The following is a 27,288-nucleotide window of genomic DNA, read 5'->3' on the forward strand; positions in this document are numbered from 1 at the left end:
TTGAATTGAGAGTTTTGTCACAAACTTCAATGGGAACTTAAGCAGACAAATAGTACTTTGGACAAATAAAAAATGCATATGATGACTATCTAATCCACTGCAGATCACAGTAATTTGTCAACCTATTATTTAAAAACCCCAAACTTTAAACAACTGTAAGGTTAGAATATTTTCTTCCAAAGAAAAAACTTATTGGTCACTCCTGTGTAGAGTAATGAAAATTTTCTAACAAGAACTGAACCTGCAGAACCTTTTGTCCACATCTAATTAGAATATTTTAACATCACTAACAATGGCATTTAATATTACTAACATTTAACATTAGCTAAGATAATCTCCTGTAAACAATCAAGGATTTAATTCCTCCGCCAAGATGACTGCTGTTCTGATACACTGCAAATGTTTGACCTGAAGTTCATGGAAGTGCTTGAACTCCATGTTCTTGACAAAAAAGGACTCTCAAAATGCTAGGAATAGGCGTCAAAGAATTATTAGTTGTTAAACAACTACCACTCCAGGAAAAATGTAATATATTTTCTGGATGGTTCTGGAAACAAAGTGTACTTAAACTTTTTTTCTGCTATCTATTTCTTTCTAATCTCTACTATAGAGATTATCTCTAGAAAACCAAAAATTAACTGTATCTTTCCAGCCCCTCAGCTTTGCCACAGCTGCAGACTGCAGGTCCCTGTGGTGGTTTGGAGCTGACTCCCTGACAAGTCTCCAAACCCCACCGCAAAAGCTTCCCCCCCACCCCCAAACCAAGGGAAAAGAGGGGACCAAAAAAACCAAGAGAACCAAAATAAGAGAGCTAAAGCAATATATAAATGTTTTTACACTTATATTACATTTATATACAATTACAAAGACTATATACACATAAGAAAGAAACCCCCAAAGGGAAAGGGAAAAGAGACAAAACAAAAATAAAAAAATAAAAAAAAAAACCAGGTATACACACTCAATAAAGAACTAGCCAAAGAAAATCTGAATACTTTCCTTGACATAGCACAATCACGCCCAATGTCACCACCCATGCTACCAGACCCCGGATCGTAGGCCCGAACAAGGCCTCAGCTCCCCCACACAAGCGAGACCGGCTGCGGGAGTCTGCTGTCTCCAAACCTTGCCAGAAGAGAAGAGAGGAAGAGGCTTCTCTCCCATCTTATTTATATGTTTGATTACGTAAAGGAATAGGATGGAATATTTCCCTCCTTCCTTCCTGGTTGCCAGGAAGGAAGGCCTAGAGTCAAAACCATTGCATTCTCAAATTCACAAAGAGGGGAGGCACTTTCTCCCTCAATGGGTAATTTTTTGTCTCACTGTGCTTTTGGCCAAAGTTATGATCATACAAACATTACCCTTATAGCAGTGAAGGAATGCACAGTAGTCATCATTCTGAGCAACCAGAAATACCGCCGTCCTCTGCATTTCAATATATTGCTATTGTGAGAAGAGCATTAAAACACTTCCTTGTGTTTTATTTGAAATAAAATATCTGTTATTTTTGTAGTCCTCAACTGAGTGTACTGAAACAGAGTCTATAAACAGCTGATGTTGAGTGGCCTGGGATTTAGATTTGATCAGCCAGACCTCTGCAGCTCAGCACTAGGTCTGTTGTTATTGCTCGGTACCGATTTTCACATTGTGGCACTCAAGCACAAAGTGGAAGGCAGTAGGCTGATGGTCCTTTAAGGCACAGCTGCTGGGGACTTTTCAGGAGCATTCTTCAACTACGTATTATATTGATGATCTATGAATATGATCATCCATTATAAACTGGAAAACTCACTACCTATATATGCATTCAGCATGCTACCCTGTAGGAGAACGCTGTCTGATGAATCAGTACTATCATGTCCTCTTACAAGCTGCTGGAAAATTGTCTCTCAATACTAATTTGACATAGAAAGGATTCTTAAACTTATATGTATTTTTATGTAATATATAATATACACAGGGGTTTTTTCCTGTTTTCTATATTTTACATGGCTTTCCTGATGTAATGTAGAGGAAAAACAGAGGAAATACTAAACTTTATTTCATCTTACCCATTTTCCTTTCCAAGGTGCTTGCCTAAAATGCCCTGAGTTAAGCAGATGAAAAATTATTATCAACATAACCAGACAGACAGTTCCCTGCATGACATCCTGGTCTCTAAATTGAAGAGATGTAGATTTAATGGATGGACCACTCAGTAAATAAGGAATTGGCTGGATAGTCACTAAGAGGTGTAGTCAGTGGTTTGGTGTCCAGGTGGTGACCAGTGATGAGTGGCATTCCTCAGGGACTGGTATTGGGACTGGCACTGTTTTAACATCTTTGTCAGCGACATGGACAGTGGGTTTGAGTGCCCCCTCAGCAAGTTTGACGATGACACCGAGCTGTGTGTTGCAGTCAACACAGTGGAGGGAATAAAGGATGTCATCCAGAGAGATCCTGACAGACTTGAGAGGTGGGTCTCTGCAAACCTCATGAAGTTCAAGCAAGGCCAAGCGCAAGGTCCTGCACCTGGGTCAGTGCAATCTCAAGCACAAATACAGGCTGGGCGGAGAATGGATTGAGAGCAGCCCTGGGGAGAAGGACATGGGGGTGTTGGTCAACAAGAAGCTTGACATGATTCAAAAATGTGCACTTTCAGCTCAGAAAGCCAACTACATCCTGGGCTGCATCAAATGCAGCGTGACCAGCAGGTTGAAGAGGTGATTCTCTCCCTCTACTCCACTTTTGTGAGACCCCAAAGAGCACTTCACCCAGCTCTGGGGCCCCCAACATAAGAAGGGCATGGACCTGTTGGGGAGAAGCAGCAGGAGTGCCACAAAAATGATCAAAAGGCTGGAGCACCTTTCCTACGAAAACTGGCTGAGAGAATTGGGGTTGTTCAGCCTGGAGAAGAGGCGGCTTCGGGGAGGCCTTATAGCAGCATTCCAGTACCTAAAGGGGGCCTACAAGAAAGCTGGAAAGGGATTTTTTACAAAAGTATGTAGTGACTGGAGAGGGGGATGGTTTTAAACTGTAAGAGAGTAGGTTTAGATTAGATTTTGGGAATAAATTCTTTACTGTGAGGGTGGTAAGGCACTGGAACAGGTTGTCCAAAGAAGTTGTGGGTGCCCCATTCCTGGAAGTGTTCAAGGCCAGGTTGGATGGGGCTCTGAGCAGTCTGGTCTAGTGGACGGTGTCCCTGCCCATGGTAGAGAGGTTGGAACTAGATGATTTTTAAGGTTCCTTCCAACCCAAAGCACTCTATTATTCTATGAGAGGAAGTGAAATGCAAAAATAGTAGTTTTGGCAACATAACTGTACAGGTACTACCCAACCCATGCAAGGGATGGGGTGACGTGGGCTTCTTTCTCCTCCCTCTGCCCCTTATTTAAAAGCAAAACTTCATCTTGTGGTTGGACACAAGCCTTTGCATTTAATGGATTGTTTGAATGAAGTGAGAAGTGGATGCTTTGCGAAGCAGGGGGACACTGGACGCACAAACTCATTAATGTAGCAGTGAGTCTTCCTTGAGCTGGGTGTGCTTTCGCATTGGAAGCCACGTTCATCTGTGACTTCAGCCACTTTGGTATCCCACAGCAGAATGTAGAAGTTAACTACAGGCCTGCACCACACCTTAGAACACACAACACAGTACAGATGAGGAGACAGGAGTGTGTAATTCAGGATACTGTAGCGTGGGGTGTTTATCACCTTGCAGGCACTTTGAGGCATGGCTCATAGTCACAAATGCCAATTCTAGGGTCTTAGAAAATCAGTGAAGAAGACTTCTCAAAAATATGTGGCAATTCAGAACAGAAGCTAAGATTAATATCCAAGAAGAATGGTTCAAGTATTTAAAGTTTCCCTTTTCACAGTAGCTGTAAGGCACAGTATTTCAGTGGTTGCTCTCCAAAATTAGAACCCCTTACACAGTTTCTCTTATTTGTCTGAAAGTTTGCCTTCAACACCAAATAAAATCTGAAAAATGTGTCCACTTTGATGCTGTTTCAGGAAATCTAGGAACTGGCCAAGATCCATGTGATAGTCATTCCTCAGGCCGTAATCACCATGTGCCTGAAACTGCAGGTCTTCAAAACCATGGAAGAGACGAATATCATCAATGTTTCCCTCTGTTTCTATGTTGACCACATGCTTGCATGAAATATGCTTCCAGTTGGGATATCTAATAACACGCCAGAACTCTTCACAGTTTTCTTGGAGCCCCTCCACACAGATGACACCAGGTTTCCCAGTTAGGCAGAAGCCAGTCAGATTTAACTTCTTTGCAGAGTCAAAAATCTTTTTTCTCAGTTCCTGCCTGTATATATGGTGGCTGTAGATCCACATGCGATGCAAAAATTCTTTAACTCTGACTTCTTTTGAAGCATGTTCAGAAGAGATTTTACTGTTTTCCAAGTAAGGCAGGCTGTTGTCCTTCACCCACTGCACAGCTTCACATATACAAAGATCACCTGAATCCAGAGAGCTGATGTGAGAAGTGAGACGGGTGTTGAGCTGCAACTGTTGCTGTCTGTGCAGCGCATCTGATCTGGCAAAAAGCTGAGGAGCTACCTGAGGATACATATGAGGAAGGTGTACCTGCAATTCCACCTTTACCTTAAAAACAGAACACACACACACAGAAAATTAATTCTGTAGCTAATGAAGGCATGCTAGATTCTTCTTCCCTGTCAAAGGCAAATTATGAGATGTAATTAAGATTGCAGTATCCCAATGACTGCATTTACTTTCACTTTCCTTTTGTCCCGATAGCCCGTTCTTTTGTCTGCTCCTTTTCTTTTATTGCATCATGCTGTCAACTATCCCAAAATTTCTCATGTTATCCAGGCTGCTCTTCTGCTGGTCACAGAACTAATGCTATGGCTTGGGAGAAGGTACCCAGTTACCCTCTAGGGATATATCTTGTGTGTTCTCAGTATGTGCTCAGTGTTGCTACAGTGATGAACTATGAATCTGTTAGGGGGTTTTGAGAATCTTATCCCTTACCAACGCACATTTGATCAATGAACTCAGGCCAGTTGCTGGATCTACCCCAGGAAAACAAGGCCAAGAGTTGCATGAAACAGCATTTATGATTGTACATACCGTATACAGAGACACATGGCGGGGGGGTGGTGGAACTAGATGATCTTTAAGGTTGCTCCCAACCCAAACCATCCTAAGATTCTATGCATTATTATTATTATATTTTAAGCAAGTATTCACAATAAAGGGGAAGTACTCTCAGGATTATAGGGGATAAAAAGATTTATGTGCATTTTAGGTCAGGGAAATATCTAGATTATCTTGTCTGATCTCCTATGAACTCCGGGCTCTTGAAATTCTCTTGATTATTCCTACAGTGCCTTCAAACGGAGCACCACAGTTCTTTGGAAACTGAACCCTGTCTCTGGTTCAAGAGCAGGAGAGGATTTATGTGTCCTCAGTGCTTGAGGCTCCTGTAGACCTTTAGAGGATTCTCACTAGAGTGTACAATCACATGATTAGTCCTGCCGAGAAAAGTGAAATGTGAAATGACTAATTATCTTTCCAAGTTCCTTGACAATCTGCCAATAGGTACAAGCTTAGGTATCTTTCTAAAATGCACCCTTTCACCAGCCTTCAGAGAGAAGTTCTATGAACGGTGTAGGGAGGGCTTGTACTGGAGTAGTGGTTTTTTTTCTAAGTTTCCAAATAATCACGAGGCCACCTCATTACCCAGTAAATTCTTCTAATGTTTAATTATCCTGGTCCTGAGAAAAATCGCTTCTAGGCTGAGTTTGTTCTCAATTTCTAGTCATTGCATTATTATACACTCACACCTATGTTCTCTGTGCAAGTATTTACATTACTTACGTGTCATATTGTAGCCCTTTCTTCAATCAGATAAATTATTATCACTCCTTATACTGTAAGTTTGGTTTCCCTGCTCATAGGCTGGGTTTGTTTTAGTGTTTGTGTGACTCCTCTTAATTTTATTCTGCTATGTGGGGCTATTTTTACATTACTGTATTTCAAATGCAGACCAATGAATGTCAGTACATGTGCAAAGGGTGGAAGAGAGAAATAATAGAGTGATTTTGCTAGAATAATGTAAAATCCAACATACGTATTCCCATGCAGGGAACATTGCCTTTGAAATGCACAGCTATTTGTAAACCAGTAAACTCTGATTTCACAGCCTCTTGTGAATGCTGTGTGTGCCATTGATATTGGTGTCTATTTCTATGTGCCATTCCATTAGCCTTTATTGACCAGAGAAAGTTAATACTCAAATAAATAACAGCCAAGACTTTTCTGTTACTCTTGGCTTTTGAAAAAGCAAACAAAAATAAGGTGGGGTTTTCCCCCCTTTTATCAGAGTAGAGTTTTCAAGTGTATGTAGGAGTAAAGAAAACAACACACATGAACACGTCTACTTGGCAGTTCTTACCTTCGCCTCCCCTACATCGAGAACGATGCAATATTCGAGCTGCGGGGGCAGAGCTCCATCAGAGTTTTTAAGGTAGCGCTGGACGCTGGGCACGGCATCTTTATCCAGATTGATTTCACCTCTTTTGGGAAACATCGAAAGGAGCATTTCCACTTCCAGCAGCTGGAGCTCCAGGCATTCTTTTACCGTGACAGCCATCGCGCTGTCCTCCACGCCCGCCTGGAACGAGAGGCCTGGAGTCAAATCCCGGCGCTTAGGACACGGTGAGGTTTAGCACCACGTCACAACTCCACAAGGAAGCCCCACGATTCTTTAAGGGCAGGATTTGATTAAACACGGCTGGGCACACAGCGCTCAGCAGCCAGTCCCTCGCAGGAGCGCTCCACACACGCCGGGCAGGGCTGGCACCTCGGTGCTCCGCAGAGCCAGGCGGGACCGTGCCGGGCTCAGGGACGGGAAAGAGCCCAGGCTGGAGGAACGGGCGCGTCTGCGTGTCGTGGTTCAGCTCCAGCCAGCGGCCGAGGTCCGGGATCCCTCCACCCGCGGGATCAGGGGAGAATCGGAAGGGCAAAAGCCAGAAAACCCGTGGGTTTGAGATAAAAGCAGTTTAATATGAAGAACAAATGCCGCGCACATAAGCAGAGCAAAACAAGCATTAATTCACTGGGCGGGGAGGTGTTCAGGAGAGCAGGGAGATGTGTAACGGTGGCTTGGGAAGACAAACGGCATCACTCCAAACCCCTTCCTCCTTCTTCCCCACACTTTATATACTGAGCTTGATGTCACCCGGCCTGGAATAACCCTTCGGTCAGCTGGGGTCACCCGTCCTGGCTGTGTCTCCTCCCAGCCTCCCACGTACCCACAGCCGCCTCGCCAGCGTGGCAGTACGGAAAGCAGAAAAGGCCTCGGCTCTGTGTAAGCCCTGCTCAGCAATAACAAAAACATTTCTACATTATCAACCCTGTGTTCAGAACAAATCCAAAACGCAGCCCCGTACCAGCCGCTGCGAAGAAAAATAACTCCGCCCCAGACAAAGCCAGTACACTGGGGCGGCAGTTGGGAGTCCGAGCGTGACGTCAGTGAAGCTGTGCAAGGCTGGATATCCCCGAGAGCCCGACCCGTCCCAGACACAGCCGGATTTTCCCGAAGGAGCGGGGCAGGGGCGCGGCGCGCTCGGCCCGGCCGCGGCTCTGAGAGGGGTGGGCGTGGCCCGGGCGCCACGTCGCAGACTAAGCCCCGCCCATCGCTCGGCCATTGGTCGGTTGCACAGCCTGTGGGCGTGGCCGCGCCGGCTCCGTGAGGGGCGCGCGGCGACAGCGGGTTCGGAGGGGGTTGTCGTGTCCCGTCTCTTCCCTCCCTTCCCGTCCTGTCCCTCCCGGCAGGTGGGTCCGGGCGTCGGCGCCGCGGGATCCCGAGGGCATCAGCCGTGCAGGGAGGCGGCTGCGGAGGCGCCCGTCGTGGCTGTTGTCCGGCCGGCCCACCAGCCCTTCCCGCCGGCGGCTGTGTGCGCTGCAGGTGGCGTGAGGGGGGTCCGCACGGAGCGCCTCGGCAGAGCCGCCGCCCGAGGGAAACGTCCCGGGGACGCTGCTGGGGGATTCCCTACAAGCACTTGGAGAGGGGGGGCAGGCTGCTTTGGGGATCGAGAGTTAGTCTGAGGGGTCGCGGCCGAGCGTGGTGGGCGCTGATGTTGCGGTGAGAAGCGGGCGGGAAGTTGTCGGGACCCCTGGATCCAGCCGACCGGGAATCGCGGCTCTCCTCGCCTCCTCCGTGCGTGATCTGTTTAAATCTGGTCGAGCTCTGTTTATCCAGTGCTGTACAGGGAAAACGTAGAGGCTCCTTCACTCTGGTGGTGCCTGGCTGCACTCCCACCAAGGGACTTGATACGAGTGGTTTAAAGTATCCTGTGGGCTTCAGAGTTAAAAACGTGGAACTAATTACAATGACTTGAGTTCTCTCACTTGTATCTGTGTTACTTCCTGCTCTAGGAATGGATCCCGAAGCCCTTAGAAAATACTCAGCCTTACATCCCAAGGCTGCCGGCCTGGCTCTGCAGTATGGCACTGCTGGGTTTCGCACCAAGGCCCAGCAGCTGGATCACGTCATGTTCCGCATGGGCCTGCTCGCAGTCCTCAGGTCCAAAGCCGTGGCAGCAACTATTGGTGTCATGGTTACAGCATCTCACAACCCTGAGGTAAGATCAGCCTTTTCCTTAAAGGCTGTGACCAGTGTGGTGGAGTGGTGTGAAGTGTTTTGGTAGAATGATGGAAAGATGTGATCAGTTTGGTGGAATCAAAGCTCATCATGGCACTGAGAGACCAGATACTGAAGACACTTGGACCTACTTAAAGCACACATTTAGCCTGCTCCCTGTAAATATGATCTCTGGCATATTTGAAGTTACTTTTCCCTCTGACCCAAGTGTCATTTTTTCTTATGTGGAAATGGTGTAACATAGAAAACATTTTATGTTGCAACATAACTTTTTGATGTTATCAAGCTAGGAGCACCCTTGAGAAGGGAGGAACTTCTGAGCAAAATTTGTAAGTTTTAAAAATAAACACCCAAATGCAGCAATTACAAATCAGGCACTTAGACTTATTGCTGCTGTGGAGCATTGCAGTTTATTTGAATCTCCCCTTACATCGTTGCAATGTCAAATTAGTTTCATACCAAAATTACAAGGGGGAAAAAGTTGGTTACTTAATATGCTGGTTATGGTACTTTTGGGGGCCTTGTTGGAGGTTTAAACAGCTAAGCTTTTGCATCTCAGCAGTTCTCCACCTTTAAAGAAGCAATGTGATTGAACCATATGTTGGCTGTCTTCAAAGAGATTTTACTGAGTTCCCCACTTGTAGACTTAGTATCTTTTGTTCTTTTTTTTTTCTACTAAGGAAGACAATGGCATAAAGCTGGTTGATCCTCTTGGAGAAATGCTGCACCCTTCCTGGGAAGAATATGCCACACAACTAGCAAATGCAGAGGAGCAAGAATTACAGGAAGTGATAAGTGAGATCTGCCAAAAAGCAGAAGTGAACCTGCACAAAGATGCTTTGGTTTTTATTGGTAGAGACACCAGGTAGTTACAAAATGCTGTAGATGTATGCTGCTTTTATAGAGGTGCCAGTGCTGTGTTCATGGGTGCTTTTGGGGTGCTTTGCCCCCTGCAGCCAGATTATGCTTTTTCTATGCCTGAATTTATGATTATAACAATAAGCAGAAGTTTTCCAATGCTGTTCCTATGTTAGCTGCCCTCATAGCTACGAGAACTTCTTATCACTGTTTCTGGATGCGATGCTTTATTGTGATGTGGGGTTTTTTTGTGGGTACTGTGGGATGTCCACCTATGTTCAGCAGTTTACTTGTCTTTGCAATTCCCTGGGGGTTGGCTTTCAAACTTCTTTATTGAGAATTGCCTGCAATATAGAAAAAGATATGGATTTCTTCACTATGAGTCTAAACTTACTGACAGGAAGTTTGTACAGTCTTCCACATGTCTCTTTCCCAAGTCCATACATAAATGTCTTTGCAAAGGTTTTATCAGTTGTATTTGTTGTTTTCCAGGCCAAGCAGCGAGAAACTCTCCCAGTCAGTAATAGACGGGATTCTTGTTCTGGGTGGTCAGTACCATGGTATGTTAAACTTCTGCAATTCTAGTTTTTTATGTAGATGTGACTCTTTTATATAGGCCTAAGGCAGTAGCCCAGACACATTTCCATTCTTTCTTGTAACAGTGTCCTTCCAGGGTATTTGTATGGCTTTAATGCAAGGAGGGGTGGGGGTGGGAGTCAACTTTTTGCAACCGAACTTCAAAAATTTCGTATGTATTTCCTGCCCTGCATTTGTCTGTATACCGGACAACTTTGAATCAACAGTTAATTTGCAATTCTATTTCTGAATATTATGCCTTTTATTTCATGCTAGATTATGGTCTGGTGACAACACCACAGCTACATTACGTGGTCTGCTGTCAAAACACCCAAGGGCAGTATGGGAAAGCAACACTGGAAGGCTATTATGAAAAACTATCCAAAGCTTTTATGGAACTGATAAAACAGGTGAATAGTGGGTGTTGTCTTTTTCATGCAAATGTACAAAATTATTATCTTCTGACTGTTAGCCTGCTTGGGCCTGAATTTTGGAATTCAGCTTGCCTCTAGTTGTGGTTTCACTAGGGCAAGGGTTCACTTTGCCCCTTCTTTCCTTGTGCTAAGTCTCACAGCTCTGGAGAGTGTCAGAGGCACCTGAAGATTGACTGTGCCAATGGAATAGGAGCCCTGAAACTATCAGAAATGAAGCCCTACTTTCCACAAGAGGTGCTAATTCACATATATAATGATGGAACCAAGGAGAAACTCAATCATTTATGTGGTGCAGATTTTGTGAAAGTTCATCAGGAACCGCCCAGAGGTATGTAGTTGGTAATTTTATATCACTTTACCTCCTCTCCAGGCCTGAAAGCGCAGGGTCTGGCAAGGGTGCATCATCTTCAGATCAGCTGCGCTCCCTATTTCTTACTAGTGACTGCATGAATGGTTCTGCTGGTGCAATGGAAAGAGAGAATAGTATGGCCAGGTGTGGCAATATCTCTCTGAGTGGCTGAAGTGTGTTTGACAATCTGTTCTGAATGTTAAGCTGGTGGAGTCCAGAGATCAGTCAGGACTGGCTTAATGTTGTTTATTTTGCTTCCCTTTGTGATATGAAGAAACATTCATGTTGTGGGCTGGGTTTGCAGACACTTTTTCGAGTTCCTGAAGAAGATCTGGGATAATTAACAGCTTGATGCCAGCAGACCGGCATATTGACATATTAGTGACTGACATAAACCAGAGAGGAAATTATTTGAACTGATTTCCTGCAAAGTGGATAAAAGAAAATCCCTGAACTGGAAGAGCAGGGTGGTTTGGATATGAGGTTACTTGAGGTTAAAATGGGTTCTCCATTGGACAACTGCATTCTCACTGCAACTACTAGCCAAATCTGAACACCAAATTATGGTGTGGTTTCTCCTTCCTGTGCTGCTTGTGTGCTGGAGAAATGCCAGCACAGTGGGAGCAGCACAGTGTCAGTCACTGCTGGGGATGGAGGCTTGTGTGTCACCTCTGGATCCTGGCTTTAACTGCCTGATGAGAGACTCTTTGATCATTTCCATGCAGGGCTGTGCTCTGAAAAGAAAATAGGTTTTCCTAATCACTCAGTGAAACAAATGATCTGATTTTTCTGAAGGGTTAGGTGGTATCAGCTTCCTGTTTAAAGTCATAGGGAGTCTCAGCTTGTTAAATGTTGCATTGTCATTACCTCATACTTTGGCTTCAGGACCTCACTGGCACTGGGATTTAGTGTCCTGTATCACTTCAGGCAAGCAGGAGAAGAAACAGGCAAGGTTTGGGGTATAATTTCCTGTGCTCTGAAGAGCAAGGTGTCACCAAGGTGGGCCAATTTTTCTGTCTGCTTGTGTACTAAAATATTTTTCCAAGAAGGGGGCACAGGATGTAGCATGTCCTTAGGAGCTCCCTGCTGGGTTCCTGGTGGACTCTCAAACCAGCCTAGAGAATGGCCAGCTGCAGTTTCTGAGAAATAGACCCTGAGGTTAATGTGACCTTATGACATCTAAAGAAAAGCAAAATTTACCTTAACTAAAGCAATTCATTTCTGTGTGGCATTGCTGTGTCAGCGAGGACTGTTTCCTAACTGTTTCTCTCTTGGAATTAAGCCTGGAAAGTTTCTGAGGCAGGTACTCCTTATGCATTGTATACATTGTTGTGTAAGTTTAATATCAAGCACACTAAATGTGAGGCATTTTATAGCCAGCACATCCACTTGTATATTTTTTGTACAGCTCTAAGAAATCTTGGTGATGGCTGCTTTGGAGAGGGGTAGTTTTTTCAATGTTTGGATTTATGTGCCACCTCCTGTTGTAATTGTATTTCAGCGATGGCTTTGCTGGTGTGGGGGTGCATGTTTGCCTTGCTTTAGGAAAGACATCAAAGGGGAGGAGCAGGTCTGGCAAGTGGGAATGGAATAAAATTAAACAGGCCAGAAGTATTTCCTGAGGAAAAGCATTTCTTGATACAAGGGAAAAATAATTAATTGTTGTCTTGGAGGGTGAAGTACAGAGTACACAGAGGACCAGCCATGAGCAGGGAAGTGCAGTGACATGGCCCCAGAGTCCTCCGCTGCCTGGATATAGTTTGTCTCCACGCTCAGGGCTGCACAGGGTGCCACACCCTGCTCAGAGGAGCAGTGAGGGAGGGCTGGGTGTGTGCCCATGTCCAGCTAAGGCCACTCAGCTGCCACTCACTGCCTCAGGCTCCTGCCCAGGTGTCAGGCAGGGCCCCAGGTGTCACAGCAAACATGGGCTGGCTTTGCTGTGCAGCGGGGGACAGTGACTCGCCTCCCTCTGAAGGTGATGTGTATGGTCTGCCTGTGGTGTATGGATGTCTGCTTGCTGGTGACTGGGCGTGTAAAATAAGGGGTGGGTGTTGCGCTGCTGCAAGGTTTTTAACCTTGTGCCATCACTGATACTCAGCCCTTATTTCAGAATTTTAGAGATGTGACTATACACAGTAGTTCTGGGACTGCTTTTCATACCTGTCTGAGGAGAAGGTGTATTATCATTAATGTTTAGAGAACCTGCATTTTTGATGTTAGTGTTTGTATTTTTGATTTGAATATGCACTTCAGTACAGATTCCCTGTTACATGTCTCTCAGTCTGAGAGCGTTATTTTTGTGTGTTTACAGAGCTAATTTCCTTATGAGATCCACTCTGGGACTAATTTGAGCACTTTGTGGTTTTTTCTGTCTCTAACTTGCATTTGTAACTGTGTGTGCACTAGGGCTAGACATGAAGCCCAATGAGAGATGCTGCTCCTTTGATGGCGATGCAGATAGAATTGTTTATTACTATAAGGATGCAACCGGCCATTTTCACCTAATTGATGGAGATAAAATAGCAACTTTAATTAGTATCTTCCTTAAAGAACTTCTTGCCAAGGTAACTTTACAAACTAAAGTGCCACCATTCACTTCATATGTTAAAGTGTAAAAGAGTCTGAGGAACTTGGTTGTGGCAGTCAAGGGTTTGTGTGTTATCATTCCTAAACCACTCTCTGCCACATAGCATCCTCTCCACACAAGGGATAGAGAGAAAAAGCTTTTCTTTTTTTGCAGAAGTCCTCTTGGACTCAGTGTCTATGATACTGAACCTAGACAAGGCAGCCTGGTTTTGTTTTCTCAGAGACCAGTTCATTTCTGTGTCAGAGAAGCTGGCCAGTGAGGAGAACTTGTGCTTGCCACCAGCCTGTGCTTACTTTGCACTGGAAGCTTTGACTTTACTGCTTGTGTATGTGGCCTCATGTAATGCCATGTCTGGCCTGTGCACAGAGCTAACTGAATCTGAAAAAGCAGTTGGGAAAGTCTGAGCTTGGAGAGCTGCTTCAGCCAGCCACAAGAAAAAACAAAACAGGATATACAAAGACTTGGACAGAATTCATGTTGTTTTAAACATAAAAAGTTCTCTGTGAGCTCCTGCCTTCCTCTGATGCCCAGGAGTTTTAAGTGTACGTTTAACAATTCTAATTATTCTTCAATTTATCCTACTTGTTTGGCTATGGGCCCATAGTACACTAAAGCACTTGGCTTCTTGCTTTGCTCAGGTGAGACAGAACTTCGAGATGGCCGTGGTACAAACAGCGTATGCCAATGGGAGTTCGACACGCTACCTCGAGGAAACACTAAAGGTATTCTCCATATTTTTCCTTGCTAGTTTCCTGCAAGTGTTATTTAATGCAAATTTGTTTACTTTTAAAATAAATACTTCTGTGATATGATTGTTGGAAAACTTTAATTGGGTGTAAATAAATTACTCCTTCGAAGCTGCAGTACTGACTAAATTCTTAGTCAGTGGCAAAGGAGACCCAAGAGAGCAAAGCTGAAAAAGTTCCAGTCAGCTTTTACTAATTTAAAAATGTTAAAATCCATTTTCCGTCTCGTACAAGCCGAGGACTTCATAACTTTGCAGCAGAGTTAGTAAAGGCTCCTTGATACTTTGACACTGAGTTTAATTTTCTGCAACAAGCTAAATGTTGTTCACTACAGAAATTGAACAGAGGTGTTATTTCTGTTTGTATAGAAATCTGTTGTGTTCCCTGAAGCCATAAGCTGAATTGGGTTTTTCTAGCTTTGGAGTTTGTTTCTCAATTTCTTTCATTAGCCTTTATTTACACTTGAATAAATGAAATCTTTTTTAATTGGGTCTGCAGAAATAGTGGACAATATTAGCTCTGCAGAGTCAGTGGCTGTGAAACATGGGTTAGTTTGTAACAGTCTATCCAGTTCTATCCAGGTTGGTGCTCAGTTCCTGCACTTCACTTGACCCGCAGTTCCCACCTTCTGAGGACAATCTGTAACATCATTGTCATTCTCTGCATATCCTTGGGCTGCAGGTACCTGTGCACTGTGTCAAAACAGGAGTGAAACACTTGCATCACAAGGCCCAGGAGTTTGATGTTGGTGTTTATTTCGAGGCGAATGGACATGGTACAGTAAGTGTGACCATGTAATGCATATGATCAGCCAATAAAAAAATTTTAGTTAGACTAGCTGGAAAACAATGTCTTTTCACTCTCTGCTTACTTCTATAAACTAGACTTTTCTCTCCTTGTTTGAAAACAGACTTGCTTTCCCCTTCTGTCTTTATCATAGCATTGCCACTGGGTTATCTGTGGTTTATGTGGGCATGGGAATTCATGATAGCAAATATTAATGATGGTTATTTGGGCTTAGATAGTAAAAATTTTTTCCTTGTTCCTGCACATATCCTAGTTTGATCTTGACAAGCTCTCATCTTTTTATTCCAGGTATTATTTAGTAAATCTGCTGAAACTAAAATAAGACAATTGGTGAAAGAGGAGAAGGATGATGAAAAAAGAGAAGCAGCAAAGGTGCTTGAAAACATGATTGACCTGATTAATCAGGTAAAAACTGAGAGAAGTGAATTGCTATGTTGGCAGTCATGAGGCTAATCCTGTTTGTGAGTTCCTGTCAGGCTACTGCTGGGGACTGCTGGAGCAGGAAGTTGGGTGCCATGATAGAAGGGGCCAAGAAGAGGAGGGTGGGACCACTCTTTAGAAAGATGTGATACTTTCTCATGAGTGGCTGCAGAATGCTTTTATCTGGTGCAGTGTGCTGGCTGCAGGACGTAGAGGGAGTGGGATAGCACGGGAACCTAGTGCTAGGATGTGACTCATTCATGAGTCAACAAGTAGTAATCTTTTGTCTGAAGTTTTTCACTAAGTTATATAGTACAGGAGGATGGGGGTGTTCCAGTGCCTGGATCCACACAGCCCTCGGACTCCGTGTCTTAGCACAGATGTTATTTGTCTGTGGTAGTACCAGAGACCCCTGAACAGCGGTGAGGTGCCAGTCCTCCTTAGGAGAGGTGAGGACTATCACTTGCCCTTGGCAGAGCTGTACAAATCTGCTGCTGTTCTTACCTTAGGGGCAGTGTGGTATGGGCAACAAAACCAGCATTCCTCCCCTCTGCAACCAAACCAAGCAAGCTCAGCTACACTGGGCAAGGTGACCTGGCTGTACTTGCACTCTTCAGCTGGAAGCTTACTGATCAAATCCTGCCTTCCTTTCTTCACTGTTGACTGCTCCAGTTTTCTTCCCTTTCTGTTAACAGACTGTTGGTGATGCCATCTCAGACATGCTGGTTATTGAAGCAATCCTGGCCTTGAAAGGTCTGACTGTGCAACAGTGGGATGCCCTCTACACTGACCTTCCCAATCGGCTGCTCAAAGTTCAGGTGAGTTACACACCTTGCTGGCTCAGGTTACAGCAGCATCTCGGGGCCCTACTGTGAGCATCTTGTGCCTGCAGATACTGAGATAAGCTTTATTTTTAAGCTGAAACAGCCCATTAAAGGGCAGAAGTAGGCCAAACAAGCCATGAAATGACCCAGAGGAGGGACCAGAATTTGACTTGGACTAAGATAAAAATACAACTTACAAAAATGATGAAATAATAGCCAGCTATGTTAAATGGAACTCTTCAAATTTTAGCCTAGAATTTCCTTCTTAACTTTCAAATTAAAAAAATCCCATTTTTCTAAGGGCCCTGCTTGCTGGGCAGCTGGATTTTTCTTGCTGTGCCACTTTGTATAACTTGAATGTTCAAGCTCTTGCTTCTTTATCCTCTCCAATATTCAAAGAGCTTGAGCAGAACAGGCTGCCATGTGGTAGCATTCTGTTAGACAAAGTAAGGAAGCTCTGGGCTTTATATTAACCAGAGGAGAGAATTTCAGCTTTCTGATCTACTGGGAGAAGCTGCAGCTTCAGTTCAGAGTCTGACGAAGGAGGCAGGTTCAGAACTGACCCTTTTCCAAACTGAGCAGCTGAGCCCTGTCAGGACATGGTTAATACAAGGTGAGCAGGGATCCTAGGGATGCCAAGTGTTTGAGTAGCCCTTTAATAACTCTCAAATTGAACTCTTCTTCAGGCAACACAACAGATCAAAACCTGAATTTATGTCTTATCCACGACTTACACAAATAAATTGTTTCTGATGCTGCAGGTTGCAGACAGGCGTGTTATTGACACAACGGATGCAGAAAGACGTGCGGTTACACCTCCGGGACTGCAGGAGAAAATCGATGCACTCGTAAAGAAGTACAAGTTGTCCCGAGCTTTTGTCCGTCCCTCAGGAACAGAGGATGTTGTTAGAATATACGCTGAAGCAGACACACAGGTCAGTGCTCAAACATCTTGTTTATGTGAAACAATGTTCTCCTTAGCATGGGGTGACAGAAGTACTATGCTTACATACTTCTCATTTAATCACACTTAACAAATGCCAAATTTGGAAAAAAAGACTTAATGATCACAAAAAGTCTCTCTGGATTTTCTTTTATTTAGAAAAGTAATGTTTCACGTTCTCAATGTTTATCTTTAAAAGGAAAATGTGTTTATAAAGGCAGATTTGACACTAGATGATTTTGAAAAGCTTTCTGAGATCTCAGGGTTAAGAAGAAAGTTACCAAAGCACTGCCTAATTGCATGATTTCATAAGAGGCAAAATAGAAAAAAAATTCTTGCTGCTGTTAAGTTAGTCCACATCTGAACTTAAAGTTGACAGTAAAAGCAGTGGTCCTGCTCTACCTCCTTCACATGGTCTGGCCTGCTTCTCCCTGCCAGCATGATGGCCGTGGCAGAAGAAGATACCTCAGGCTGATGGAGCAATACAGGGAGCACAGCATTTGCAGGAAAATGCTTGCCTTAATATCACATATTTGGTCTAACCTTCTCATGGTGACAGCAGCATAACTAAGTTTTCCAACATTCCACAGGAGAATGCGGATGCCCTTGCCCATGAAGTAAGCCTGGCCGTTTACCACCTCGCTGGTGGAAAGGGAGCACCACCCCAGCCTATATAACGAATGATACAACAGCAGTTAAATTACACAGCTTTGCTTATCTTTTAATACTACTTTTTTTACCACGTGCTCTTGTGCACGTACTCAACCCTTCCTGGGAGTAACAAGCATTGATCAGAACTGAACAGAATATTTTTCCACTTATTCTTTACCTCCTTTAGCAACTTACCTCTTAATGAGATGCACTTGCTGCTGAATGTTCCCCTCCCCAAGTTTGTCTAAGTTCTTGACAGGCCATGGCCATGCCTAGAAGGAAATCTGCCCCAGCCCAGCTTAATTCATTGTCACATTGTGCCTGAAATCCAGCTCCTGCACCCTCAGAGCACTGGCCATGGCTGCATGACTGGAGCTCTGCTGTGACTGTGCTCACAGTGGCTGCAGCACACTGCCTACTGCAGGAACATCATCCCCACCTTCCCACAGCAGCCCAGTCATCTGTGGGCAAACAGCATAAGGCACAGGCTGTTACTACTCTTCAGATTCAGTTTACCTCAGTTCGAGGGGGAAACAATAAAATAAAAAAGAACATTTGCAAATAATAACTTATTATTGCAATATTATCTTCATTAGATACTTTGTGAAATTAATTAGAAAGTGATTTGCAGTAGTAGTATTTATAATCACACTTAAGAGGGAAGGGACAGAGACAAGTTTGTCTTCTGTGGCCCTTACTGCTGCCCAGCACCATGAAGGGGCTTGTGTGTTTTAAACACACAAGTGTCCTCCTCAGCTTACTTTGATTCAGGGTGTCTACCTCTGACGTTGTTCTTGTAGTCCTGTATTAACTCCTGACATAATGGCATTTTCCAGATTATTAAATAAGCACAAGTTCTAATAGATTTAAAAAAAAAAGACAGAAATAAACTGGAAACAAATTGAAAAAATGTGCACCTTGTATTTTTTTTTAGTTTTTTTTAAAGACAGAACTCAAGACAACAAAACATTTACTGCAAATAGTAGGCACCATAATCAATATGAGCCACCAATATTTAAACTTGATTCAGGCCACATCCAGAACTTTTCTCTTATTTACAAATATTTAACTTAAATACAACATTAAGTATTTCATTACATACAAAGTAAGAAAAGAATACTATACACCTGGGAAAGATACAGTATTTCATTTAAATAGTTACACTTCACATAGGCTGCGTAGTACCAGTTTGGTTCATGATTTTATGACACCTTCAAGAAAATCCTTCTCAACCATTTCTTCTATCTTTTGTCTTGCTTTGCTAGAGAAGGTCTTGAGGTTCTCCATTTTTATGTCCTTACTCGGAAAACAGCTGGGGTAAAGGACAGGGCTCCCTGAGTGTCCAACACATCTGCTTGTGACTTTGCTGTTAAAAACTTGGCTGAGTACGTTGAAGAAAGGCAAAAGCTGCTCGATGCTGCGAACGGTGTAGATTGTTAAAAGCAAGTGACCTGGTTCCCAACTTAGTGTTTTCCCTGAGCCATCCTCCTCCGGGTTTTTCTGTAAACACAGAGACATGGCAAATAATACAGGACAAAACAGAAAAAGCACAGGTAAAAGTAAAAGAGTAATGTGTAATAAAGTATTTTTCTATGTTCCAAAAGTATTTGTCCTATCAACAAGACATATATGCTGGAGTGCAGCTTCTGAAGCAGATCCCTTGCTCACCACACCCTGCAGAAGCGGTGGCTGGGAGTGTACAGGTGGCAGTCGGTCAGCCAGTTGCAGTGGGCATTTGAGTCCAACACCTCATCCCAGGGCTGTCCCAAAGCAAGGCAGCCCCCGCCATGCTGCCCTGCAGAGCTGCTCCTGGTGCAGCACCCCATGGGATAACACAAATGGCCTGAACTGGTGACAGCCAGCATTGGCTGCTTGGGGAAGTTGTGAGCTACTTCAGCAGCTTTCATAAGCAGGCTCCTCTCTGGTGACACTCACACTTCACCCTGCTGCCAGCATCAGTGATGATAAACCCCAGAGGAAGTTAAAATACATACGAAGCATTTTCACTTTGCAGCTTGAGTTCAGAGTTTTCAGGAAGAGCAAAAGCAATGCTGGTTTTAATATCAGAACAGACACTGAGGTTCTGAGAAACACTTGAAGTGGTCCTCAAAGAGAAATGGTTCAGTTACTCATTACATGCTCTCAGAAGAACTCAGTTATGCTCCTTCCATTCCACGGGAGAATTTCAAGGGAGGGAATTTCAGGAACCCCACAAGCAAAGGCAGCAGTCACATACCAGATGCTCACTGGCAGTATCAGCACACTGCTCTAACCCTGTTTAGGGTTGCCTTAAATACCTGTGTACTGAAATACCTGAGCACCAACATTCTGGTTCTTATATGGTAGTCTTCACTCATTTCCTTTTTCTCTGAGTCAAAAAACATATTCAAATCTAGACAATGAGGTACTATCACCACTAGAAACACCTTGTTTGTACTGTTACTGACAAACCAGTATAGGAAAGTTTCTACCATGAAGTAGAATTCCAGCAATACTGAATTTTATTCTGTGAGAAAGTAGAAAAGAAGCACAAAGGCCCCACTAAGGAGAGCCACCTCCTGATCCACCCCTGACCAGCACCTCTGTCCCACTGCCCTGGCAGTGCCTGTGGCTGAAGTGGGAGTCCAAGGCCCCTGCAGGTTGCAGAGCTCCTGCAGAATAGGCTTGGTAATGAAAGCAGAATGAAGGGGAAAGAACAGCAGTGGGAGCAGAGTGCAAGGTAAGACTGACTGCACAGCCTTTGAGCAAACAGAGATGATTCTTCAGCAAATACAGGTTTTACCCTTTAAATGAAGCAACTCCTGCAATTCATGAGCCTACATGACACTTATTTCACAAAACCCAATTTGGTTAAAATTCAATATGGTTGTATATAAAATTTTAATCTGGTGGTTTGGCTTCCTGCCACAGGAGATCACTCTTCCAGCTCTACAAGTCTCCACAAAGGAAAATGTCACACTGAACCAGAAAAAAGGGAAGACTGAATTTCCAATACAGAAGGAGTTGTTGGTGCCTCCTTCTTTTAATGAAGCTACTAGTTTTTAGAGTTTCTCCTTTAAAAACTTCTCATTGGATTCACAGAAGAGAAGCTTCTCCATATTGGTTCTGTACTGTGCTCAGCATTACCCAGCAGTGAGCAAAGACTGCCTCCAGTACACAGCAGGTGTTGGTGTTACACACCACCCAAACAAATGGGGTGCATGTGCAAATACTGACTCTCTGAGCAGTGAAATGCAACCCAATCCAAGCCATTTCCTCATGGCCGCATCTGCTAAGCAAACACCACTAATTCCACAGATACTTAAAACAACAGTTAATTGGACAGAGACCCTGATTAGGGATTGTGTGTTTCATACCTGGTGTTTGACAAAAAATTATCTTACAATTTAATTTTATCATGATTTGTGATTATAATTCTTCTTAGAAGTAACAGTAGCTTTTTGTAATCTAATTCATATAGGAAATCAATTTATTTTTAAGTTATCTATAAAAATAAGGGTGCTTATGATTCTTTCACCTCAAAAATCTCTCAGCTTTGTTCTACAGCAAATCTGATCTCTCTCAGTTCTTACTGAAGGCTAAATAGTGCCCAGGGCCTTGAGGTGATGGTATTATTATGGTGAGCTTGTTTCACAACTCAAGCATCAAAGGCCACCCTCACCTGATGCTTGGCCATCTCCATTCCCTCCAAAACCACCGTCTTAAAGTCCTCCTGTTTGTCCTGTGGAAGGAAAGAGGAGAACTTTCAGACTGCATTTCAGATATGAAAATAATACTTTGCCGTGAAGGCCGTGCAGTTGCTTGGTTGGGTGCTAGAAAAGTCACCCGCCCCAAATGAGTGCATGATCCAGAAATGGCAGACTCGAGCTAGTGTGGCCAAGACGCTATTAGACAGAAACAGCACTGCCAGTTTGTTCTTCTGTTTATTTCCAGCAGTGCTGAAGGAGGTTTTTAAGCATGTTTCCCCTCAGATAACACAGCCTGAGCAACACTGCACTACATGAATCTAAGCATTAGTCAGAGTGCCCTGAAAGAAAATTAAGATACACTCCATTTTGCTCATATCAGTTATTTTCTAAGAAAACCCCACAGCTATATGCAACGATATTCTCCTCTGCATAAAGTAGGCTGATATTCATTACCTCAGGTTTATCTCATCATCATACGCCTACCTATGGTTCAATGTGCAACTGCTGCCGTGACTAGGGGGTTCCAGAAATTCCAGGAAGTTTTCTATATTCTTGAAGCATATTGTGGAAGTTCTGATTTCAGAAATCTATCTCGACATACAGTACTTACCATAAGCATGCATATCTTACACATCATATGTGCTTTATAATTCATGCACAGAGATCACTTGGAGTGTGACAACTTTCTAACAGATACAGCACACTACATTGAACACCAGGGTTAGAGGCTATGCCTGATGAGCAGTCAGTTAAAACTGATCATTCCTTTATAAAGGCAAGAAGAGAAATTTAGTCTCGTCTTCATGGTTCAAAAATGATAAAATGAAGAATGCAGATACACTTCAGATACTTGTTTTATCCCCTATAGGTATGAGCCTTGCTCGAATAATTCAGATCTTCCTGCAACTAAGTTATCCCTAAGCTTTATGTAGCCACTTGGATCTCAGCAGTAGTTTCTTTACTATGTAAAAACACTCATTGGAGACTGTAAATGCAGTAGCTGCAGCAAACTGCCAGTGTTACAGCCCAGATCATGCCATCTATTTGGAGGCAAACCTGAGAATAAAACTTCAAAGCCTTCTCCCACATGGCTTTGCACTTCCTCCCTGCTTCTCTGGCCCACCAGCAACCTTTGCCATTGAAGTGCCTGCTCATGGGGGCTCTGTCCTCACAGCGGGAGCAGCAGTAGTCTTACTTTGTGGCAGCAGAAGGACTCTCCCTGGGACAAAGCTTGGCCAGTTTCCATCAGCTTCACTAGCAGATTAGGCCTCTGCCTCACCCAAACTGAGGTTTTAATATATCTCATACAACATGACAACCCGAGTTCTGCTCCCACTCTACAAACTGTGCAGCCAAGATTTCCCCAGAACTGTTTCTACTGACCTCTGCCTTCTTCCATTCATCGTAGCAGCTTCAAGGAAGAAACTCATCCCCACTCCCCTACACAGTCTCATATTTAAATATGATTCTTATTAACAAAAATGCTTTTCTACTTCGATGTAGATACTAGTATCTACATATATGAGTGGCTATCTGAAAGTGATTTTATGTTAAAATATATTAGAAAATGAAGCATATTTTACATTTTACAAAAATAATGCTTTTACTTGGGAAATCCAAAGACTGTGACCGTAGTCTTTTTTTTGACCATAGCAGGTTTGGGGTTTTTCTGTTATCTGTTTGTTTTGGTTTGGGGTTTGGGTTTGTTTGTTTGTCTTCTATACCTACATGTGGCTTTTGCCTGATGCTGACTTGAGATTACTTCAGTGGGAATCTCCCACATCAGATAAAGTCCTTCCCATTCTTCATTGTTTAAAAAAAGTAAAATACCCAAATGGAAACACTGCTGTGCGTTACTGCACAGGAAACCTTTCAGTGTAAAGAAAAGAACTGGAAGAAAGCAACATACCTTTGCCTTTTTGCGCAACAGTTTTGCCAGACGCACCACATACGGTTTGAATTCCCTCTGATGTGTACCCTGTCTTCGTACTTCCAAGCCTGAATCATCTGATGCTTCTGGAATAAAAGCCCAACGATACCTGCCATGAGATAACAAAAGCAGTCATTATCCTTACTGAACATGCAGGCTCTTCTGCTGGATCAAAAAGTATGAGTGGATAAGGAAATCTAGTGAAGTATCAGACAAGGAGTGGGGAAAAAAATCCCAAATCAACCCTCACAAGGGAACATTAGTCTTTGATAAGAAAGAATGAGAAAGGCACATTCTGAAAAGCAGAGGTAATGTGGCCTTGCATTTTTCCTTTAGAGTTTCTTATTTAAAGATTCCAAGAGCAAGATAAGGCAGAGAAGCTAAAACCAGTGGTATTCACATTCTCATTGTGTGCAAGAGAACTGAAAGCAGTTCTGAATTACAAAAAAATATAAATTACTGAAATTTTGCTGCACATTTGCAATGTGTACACACAAAATGTTCTCAATATACCATGCTGATAACAAAAACTCATTTATTTTACCTATTCATAGGCCAGTGAGACCAAGCAGACCATTCTGTTACCTGCACCTTGCTGCATGCAAGGACTGGCTACTTGTATTATAAATATAAAGGAAATCAAAGTTTCTGTCCTTAAAACTTCAATCCAAGCCTCCATGAGAATTCCATAAAAACCAGTGTGATTCAGCATGACTTTTGTCTTTTCAGAAATGCACAGTAATAACCTAAATAAAACTAGATTGACTAATAGCAGGGATTAGGACAGCTTGGAGAACTGGACAAGAATTATGAGCCAAATACCCATAAAATAAAATAAATGAAGGAACCTTTAACATTAGCTTTAGAAATGTAGAAATACTAGAGGGCACAGACTGGCACTGCGTGTGCAAGTCCTTCCATCTTCTAACTCACATTGAGTGTCTCTTAAACAACAGAATAACTAGGGGTGACCAAATGTCTACAGAGCTGTGTTAGGGCAGCAGCTCTCAGTCACCACTGTGCAGTGTAAAGGAAGAGACAAGATACTTTCTTTGGTGGTCTCTCATTTCCAGGGTCTTCAGCAAATTCCAGTTGTTTTGCATTCATTTTTTTCCAATGGAACAAGGTTGCAGAGGCACTGAGGAAGCAGTTTGCACACGTGAATGCTACTGACCATGAAAAACCCATGGGGTCCCCTTTCTAAGCAGTTTTGTTGCCACATCTTCCAGACAAATCATGCAGGAGTAATTTAAGCAAGTCATGCTGAGATGACATGCAGTCTTCTGATCTCACGCATTAGTCACTGAGAGTGGGTGTATTTTGAGTTCTTAGGCATTACTGCAACTAAGTACTTTAGAAATAGAATACTTGAGTAAATCACTACTACTGATTAGCTCACAAGTGTGGAGAATCTCTTGCCACAGGCTAAATCAAACCACCTTGAATTAATTTGATGTGCAGCATAATTTCCCCTGGAGGCCACTCAGATACTGTGAGGGAACGAACTATTATAGGCTGCCCTGGGTGAAGTCCAAAGAAAGGCAGTAGGAAAACAGAGATTTTTATACACCAGAATTTTACCAAGAGGCATGGACAAACATCCAAAAACTTAAATGACAGTTTCTTCTACTCACATCTGGAACTGAGGCAGGTTTTCAGATGGCAAAGCTAGGGCCAAGTCCAGAAATTTACAAGCAGACAAATACAGGTTCAACCACCTCTGGCTGTTGTAGGATGTGGAGAAACCATTGCCACCTGTGTAAGTCGTCTCCAGACCAGCAACAGATGGGCCAGAAGTTCTAAAGCAAATCAGGGCAGGCAGGTGAGTCATAACAACCTTCTGCCACAATGGAAACTTTATCTTTCTTACTTGCCTTTACAAACATACAATTCTATTTACCAGCTTAATCCTCAATTCATAAATCAAACTAGAACACTGCGAGTCTGTGCTATTGGCAGAGTTCTGTATGCATATATATATATATGTGTGTGTGTGTGTGTGTGATAAAAGGTTAATATATAATAAAATGTGTTGCCCTGTATCTTATTCACATCAGACATCCAAATTAAGAGAAAGTTTAAACTTGCCAATCATATCAATATTACTTTATTTGAGGGAAAATTCCTCAAATAAACAAAGAGAATCTAGGAAAAAAAGTGAACAAGACTTGGGCAAATAAGTCTGGCTCATTTGAGAAATCTGCCTCTGCTGCTAGCATTGACTGAAACTGGATCACACTGTGCAGAAGGCAGATGGGATAAAAATGGGCAACAAAACAAAAAAAAATCACCTACCTCACTTTTATGTCTTTCTAATACTAGAAGAAACTACATTTTTTAGACAAAAAATTGGTCTTATTTAGAGTAAGTGTATGATACAGAAAAGGTATAAAGTCATGCTGTGAATAATTTAATTGCAGCAGCAGAGTCATTTTAGCCAGGAAGACACTGTAAGAACTCACACACTTGTATAATTTAGCTTAGTGACTTATGAGCAATCTGACAGTGGGACTTCTTTTATTTTGTCCTGAACAGTATGTCCCTGGTACTGCAGTTAGACTGCTACCCTTTATTTGTCCTTCTCATTTGAGCTCATCAACTCTTTCTAACACCAGTTATTCTAAAGAATTACTCAATTCCCCATCAAGCATGCCAAAGGGACTGTTACAAAGTTTACCTGGAAATGTCTTCATCAGCAGTGAGCTCCTGTTCCATCAGTAAAAACACTTGCACCTGAAGATCAAATGCTACATTTTAATATCATATTTTAATAGACTGTGACTCAGGAAAACGCTATAGGGAGGCCTGAGTAATATGTCTTAGACAAACTGTTTGGAGCTTTATTTCCATTCCTGGATGATGAAATAACCCCCTGACACTGCCACCCTAAAGCTCAGGTGTGAATTCCCAGAAGCAACACAGTCCTGTTGACTGAAAGTAGTTCCAAGACTGTGGTACTTGTGTAAAGGCCAGGGGACAGCACAGAAATCAGGCGGCCACACTAAGTAGAATAGTTTTTCTAGTACTTATACTATTGACAGGTTAAAATGAAATGCATCTATTGCTAAAACAATACACTTGATCTTTAAAATATTTTATATAGCTTTTCTCCTTCTATTGCTTGGATCTGTAGTTAAACAAGGGCTAGGTTAGGCACTTGCAGATAGAAAAAAAAGAATCATCACAGCAATGAGTCTGATTTACTGTCTGTGTTATCCAGTCCCTTGGTAACTCCTTGGATAACAGGCTAAATGGAGCACAGGATGCACCAACCACTCTCCTCCATTCCCATTGCCAAAGCTGAAACCCACAAGAGGGTGTCAAACAACCAACACTGGAGACTCCCCAGTAGCAGCTCTGAAAACAGATGCTTTTACTGTTTTGTTATGCAGGGTAAAACAAGAGAAAGAAAAAAAATCTGAGTCAAGCCTTGTATAAATCTAGTCAATAAATTTAGCCACAATATGATCTGAATGACCATCAACTGCCAATACAACACAGATTCCAACTCCTTTACCCAGGCTCCCATCCCCTTTGCTGGAGGAAGAAGGTTGAGTGACCAGGAAAGTAGAAACAGGGACACTACAAAAGAAAAGCAGGAGTGGGAATGGTGGAGAGGGTACACGTATGTATGGAGAAATTTAAGCAGGAGTCAGTAGGGAACTAGGAGGGCAAATGCAAATTTAATTCAAGAGACAGCTGAACAGTTTAAATAGTGTAAGCCAACAGATATTCAATTTGTTTGCAAAAAACAGACATGAGTACTATGAAAATAAGTCAGCTTTCAATTTGTGTACATTGTACATTTACGTGCACAATCTCTAGAAGAGATTGTCTTAAAAATATTG

At 43.0% G+C, this 27,288-nt stretch overlaps 3 protein-coding genes across 7 annotated transcripts in view; 1 reads left to right on the plus strand and 2 right to left on the minus strand.

The window, feature by feature from the left end:
- Window positions 1-3,374: 3,374 nt before the first annotated feature.
- RWDD2A (RWD domain containing 2A) lies at window positions 3,375-6,629 on the minus strand. The gene is made up of 2 exons (XM_008920315.2): window positions 6,416-6,629; window positions 3,375-4,599 (listed from the first exon to the last, which is right to left on the minus strand). Exons 1-2 carry the CDS (start codon window positions 6,611-6,613, stop codon window positions 3,922-3,924), a joined length of 876 nt encoding a protein of 291 aa, XP_008918563.2. The 5' UTR covers window positions 6,614-6,629; the 3' UTR covers window positions 3,375-3,921.
- Window positions 6,630-7,688: 1,059 nt separating this feature from the next.
- Window positions 7,689-18,729, plus strand: PGM3 (phosphoglucomutase 3). 2 transcript variants are annotated; one of them, XM_018078021.2, is made up of 13 exons: window positions 7,689-7,797; window positions 8,401-8,606; window positions 9,307-9,491; window positions 9,977-10,044; window positions 10,337-10,470; window positions 10,627-10,822; window positions 13,250-13,407; window positions 14,069-14,152; window positions 14,858-14,956; window positions 15,272-15,388; window positions 16,099-16,221; window positions 16,989-17,162; window positions 17,761-18,729. In XM_018078021.2, the coding sequence occupies exons 2-13, from the start codon at window positions 8,403-8,405 to the stop codon at window positions 17,845-17,847; spliced, it is 1,629 nt and encodes a 542-aa protein (XP_017933510.1). In that variant the 5' UTR covers window positions 7,689-7,797; window positions 8,401-8,402; the 3' UTR covers window positions 17,848-18,729. The 2 variants fall into 2 exon arrangements, with proteins under 2 accessions (XP_017933510.1, XP_017933511.1); XM_018078022.2 differs by lacking the exon at window positions 7,689-7,797 and having other exon boundaries at window positions 8,516-8,606; window positions 9,311-9,491.
- The window catches only part of DOP1A (DOP1 leucine zipper like protein A), a 49,179-nt gene continuing 40,610 nt past the window's right edge, over window positions 18,720-27,288 (minus strand). For 2 of the 4 annotated variants that reach the window (XM_018078020.3, XM_018078019.3), the window contains exons 34-38: window positions 26,118-26,173; window positions 25,075-25,239; window positions 23,420-23,549; window positions 21,483-21,542; window positions 18,720-19,321 (exon numbers count right to left, since the gene is read on the minus strand). In XM_018078020.3, the coding sequence (XP_017933509.2) occupies window positions 19,016-19,321; window positions 21,483-21,542; window positions 23,420-23,549; window positions 25,075-25,239; window positions 26,118-26,173 (717 nt within the window). In that variant the 3' untranslated portion in view covers window positions 18,720-19,015. The remainder of the gene's footprint in view (window positions 19,322-21,482; window positions 21,543-23,419; window positions 23,550-25,074; window positions 25,240-26,117; window positions 26,174-27,288) is intronic. The other 2 variants (XM_018078018.3, XM_008920313.4) reach the window with 2 other exon arrangements.

The sequence above is a fragment of the Manacus vitellinus genome, unplaced genomic scaffold (genome assembly GCF_001715985.3).
Source record: "Manacus vitellinus isolate BGI_N305 unplaced genomic scaffold, ASM171598v3 scaffold_4_pilon, whole genome shotgun sequence".
Lineage (NCBI taxonomy): Eukaryota > Metazoa > Chordata > Aves > Passeriformes > Pipridae > Manacus > Manacus vitellinus.

Excerpts from the sequence above, each read along its gene's own strand:
- RWDD2A (XM_008920315.2), bottom strand. The coding sequence starts at position 6,613 with ATGGCTGTCACGGTAAAAGAATGCCTGGAGCTCCAGCTGCTGGAAGTG. Across the intron at positions 4,600-6,415 it reads TCGATGTAGGGGAGGCGAAG|GTAAAGGTGGAATTGCAGGT; the intron begins GTAAGAACTGCC and ends TCTGTTTTTAAG.
- PGM3 (XM_018078021.2), top strand. The coding sequence starts at position 8,403 with ATGGATCCCGAAGCCCTTAGAAAATACTCAGCCTTACATCCCAAGGCT. Across the intron at positions 13,408-14,068 it reads TTAAAGAACTTCTTGCCAAG|GTGAGACAGAACTTCGAGAT; the intron begins GTAACTTTACAA and ends TGCTTTGCTCAG. Across the intron at positions 14,153-14,857 it reads ACCTCGAGGAAACACTAAAG|GTACCTGTGCACTGTGTCAA; the intron begins GTATTCTCCATA and ends CTTGGGCTGCAG.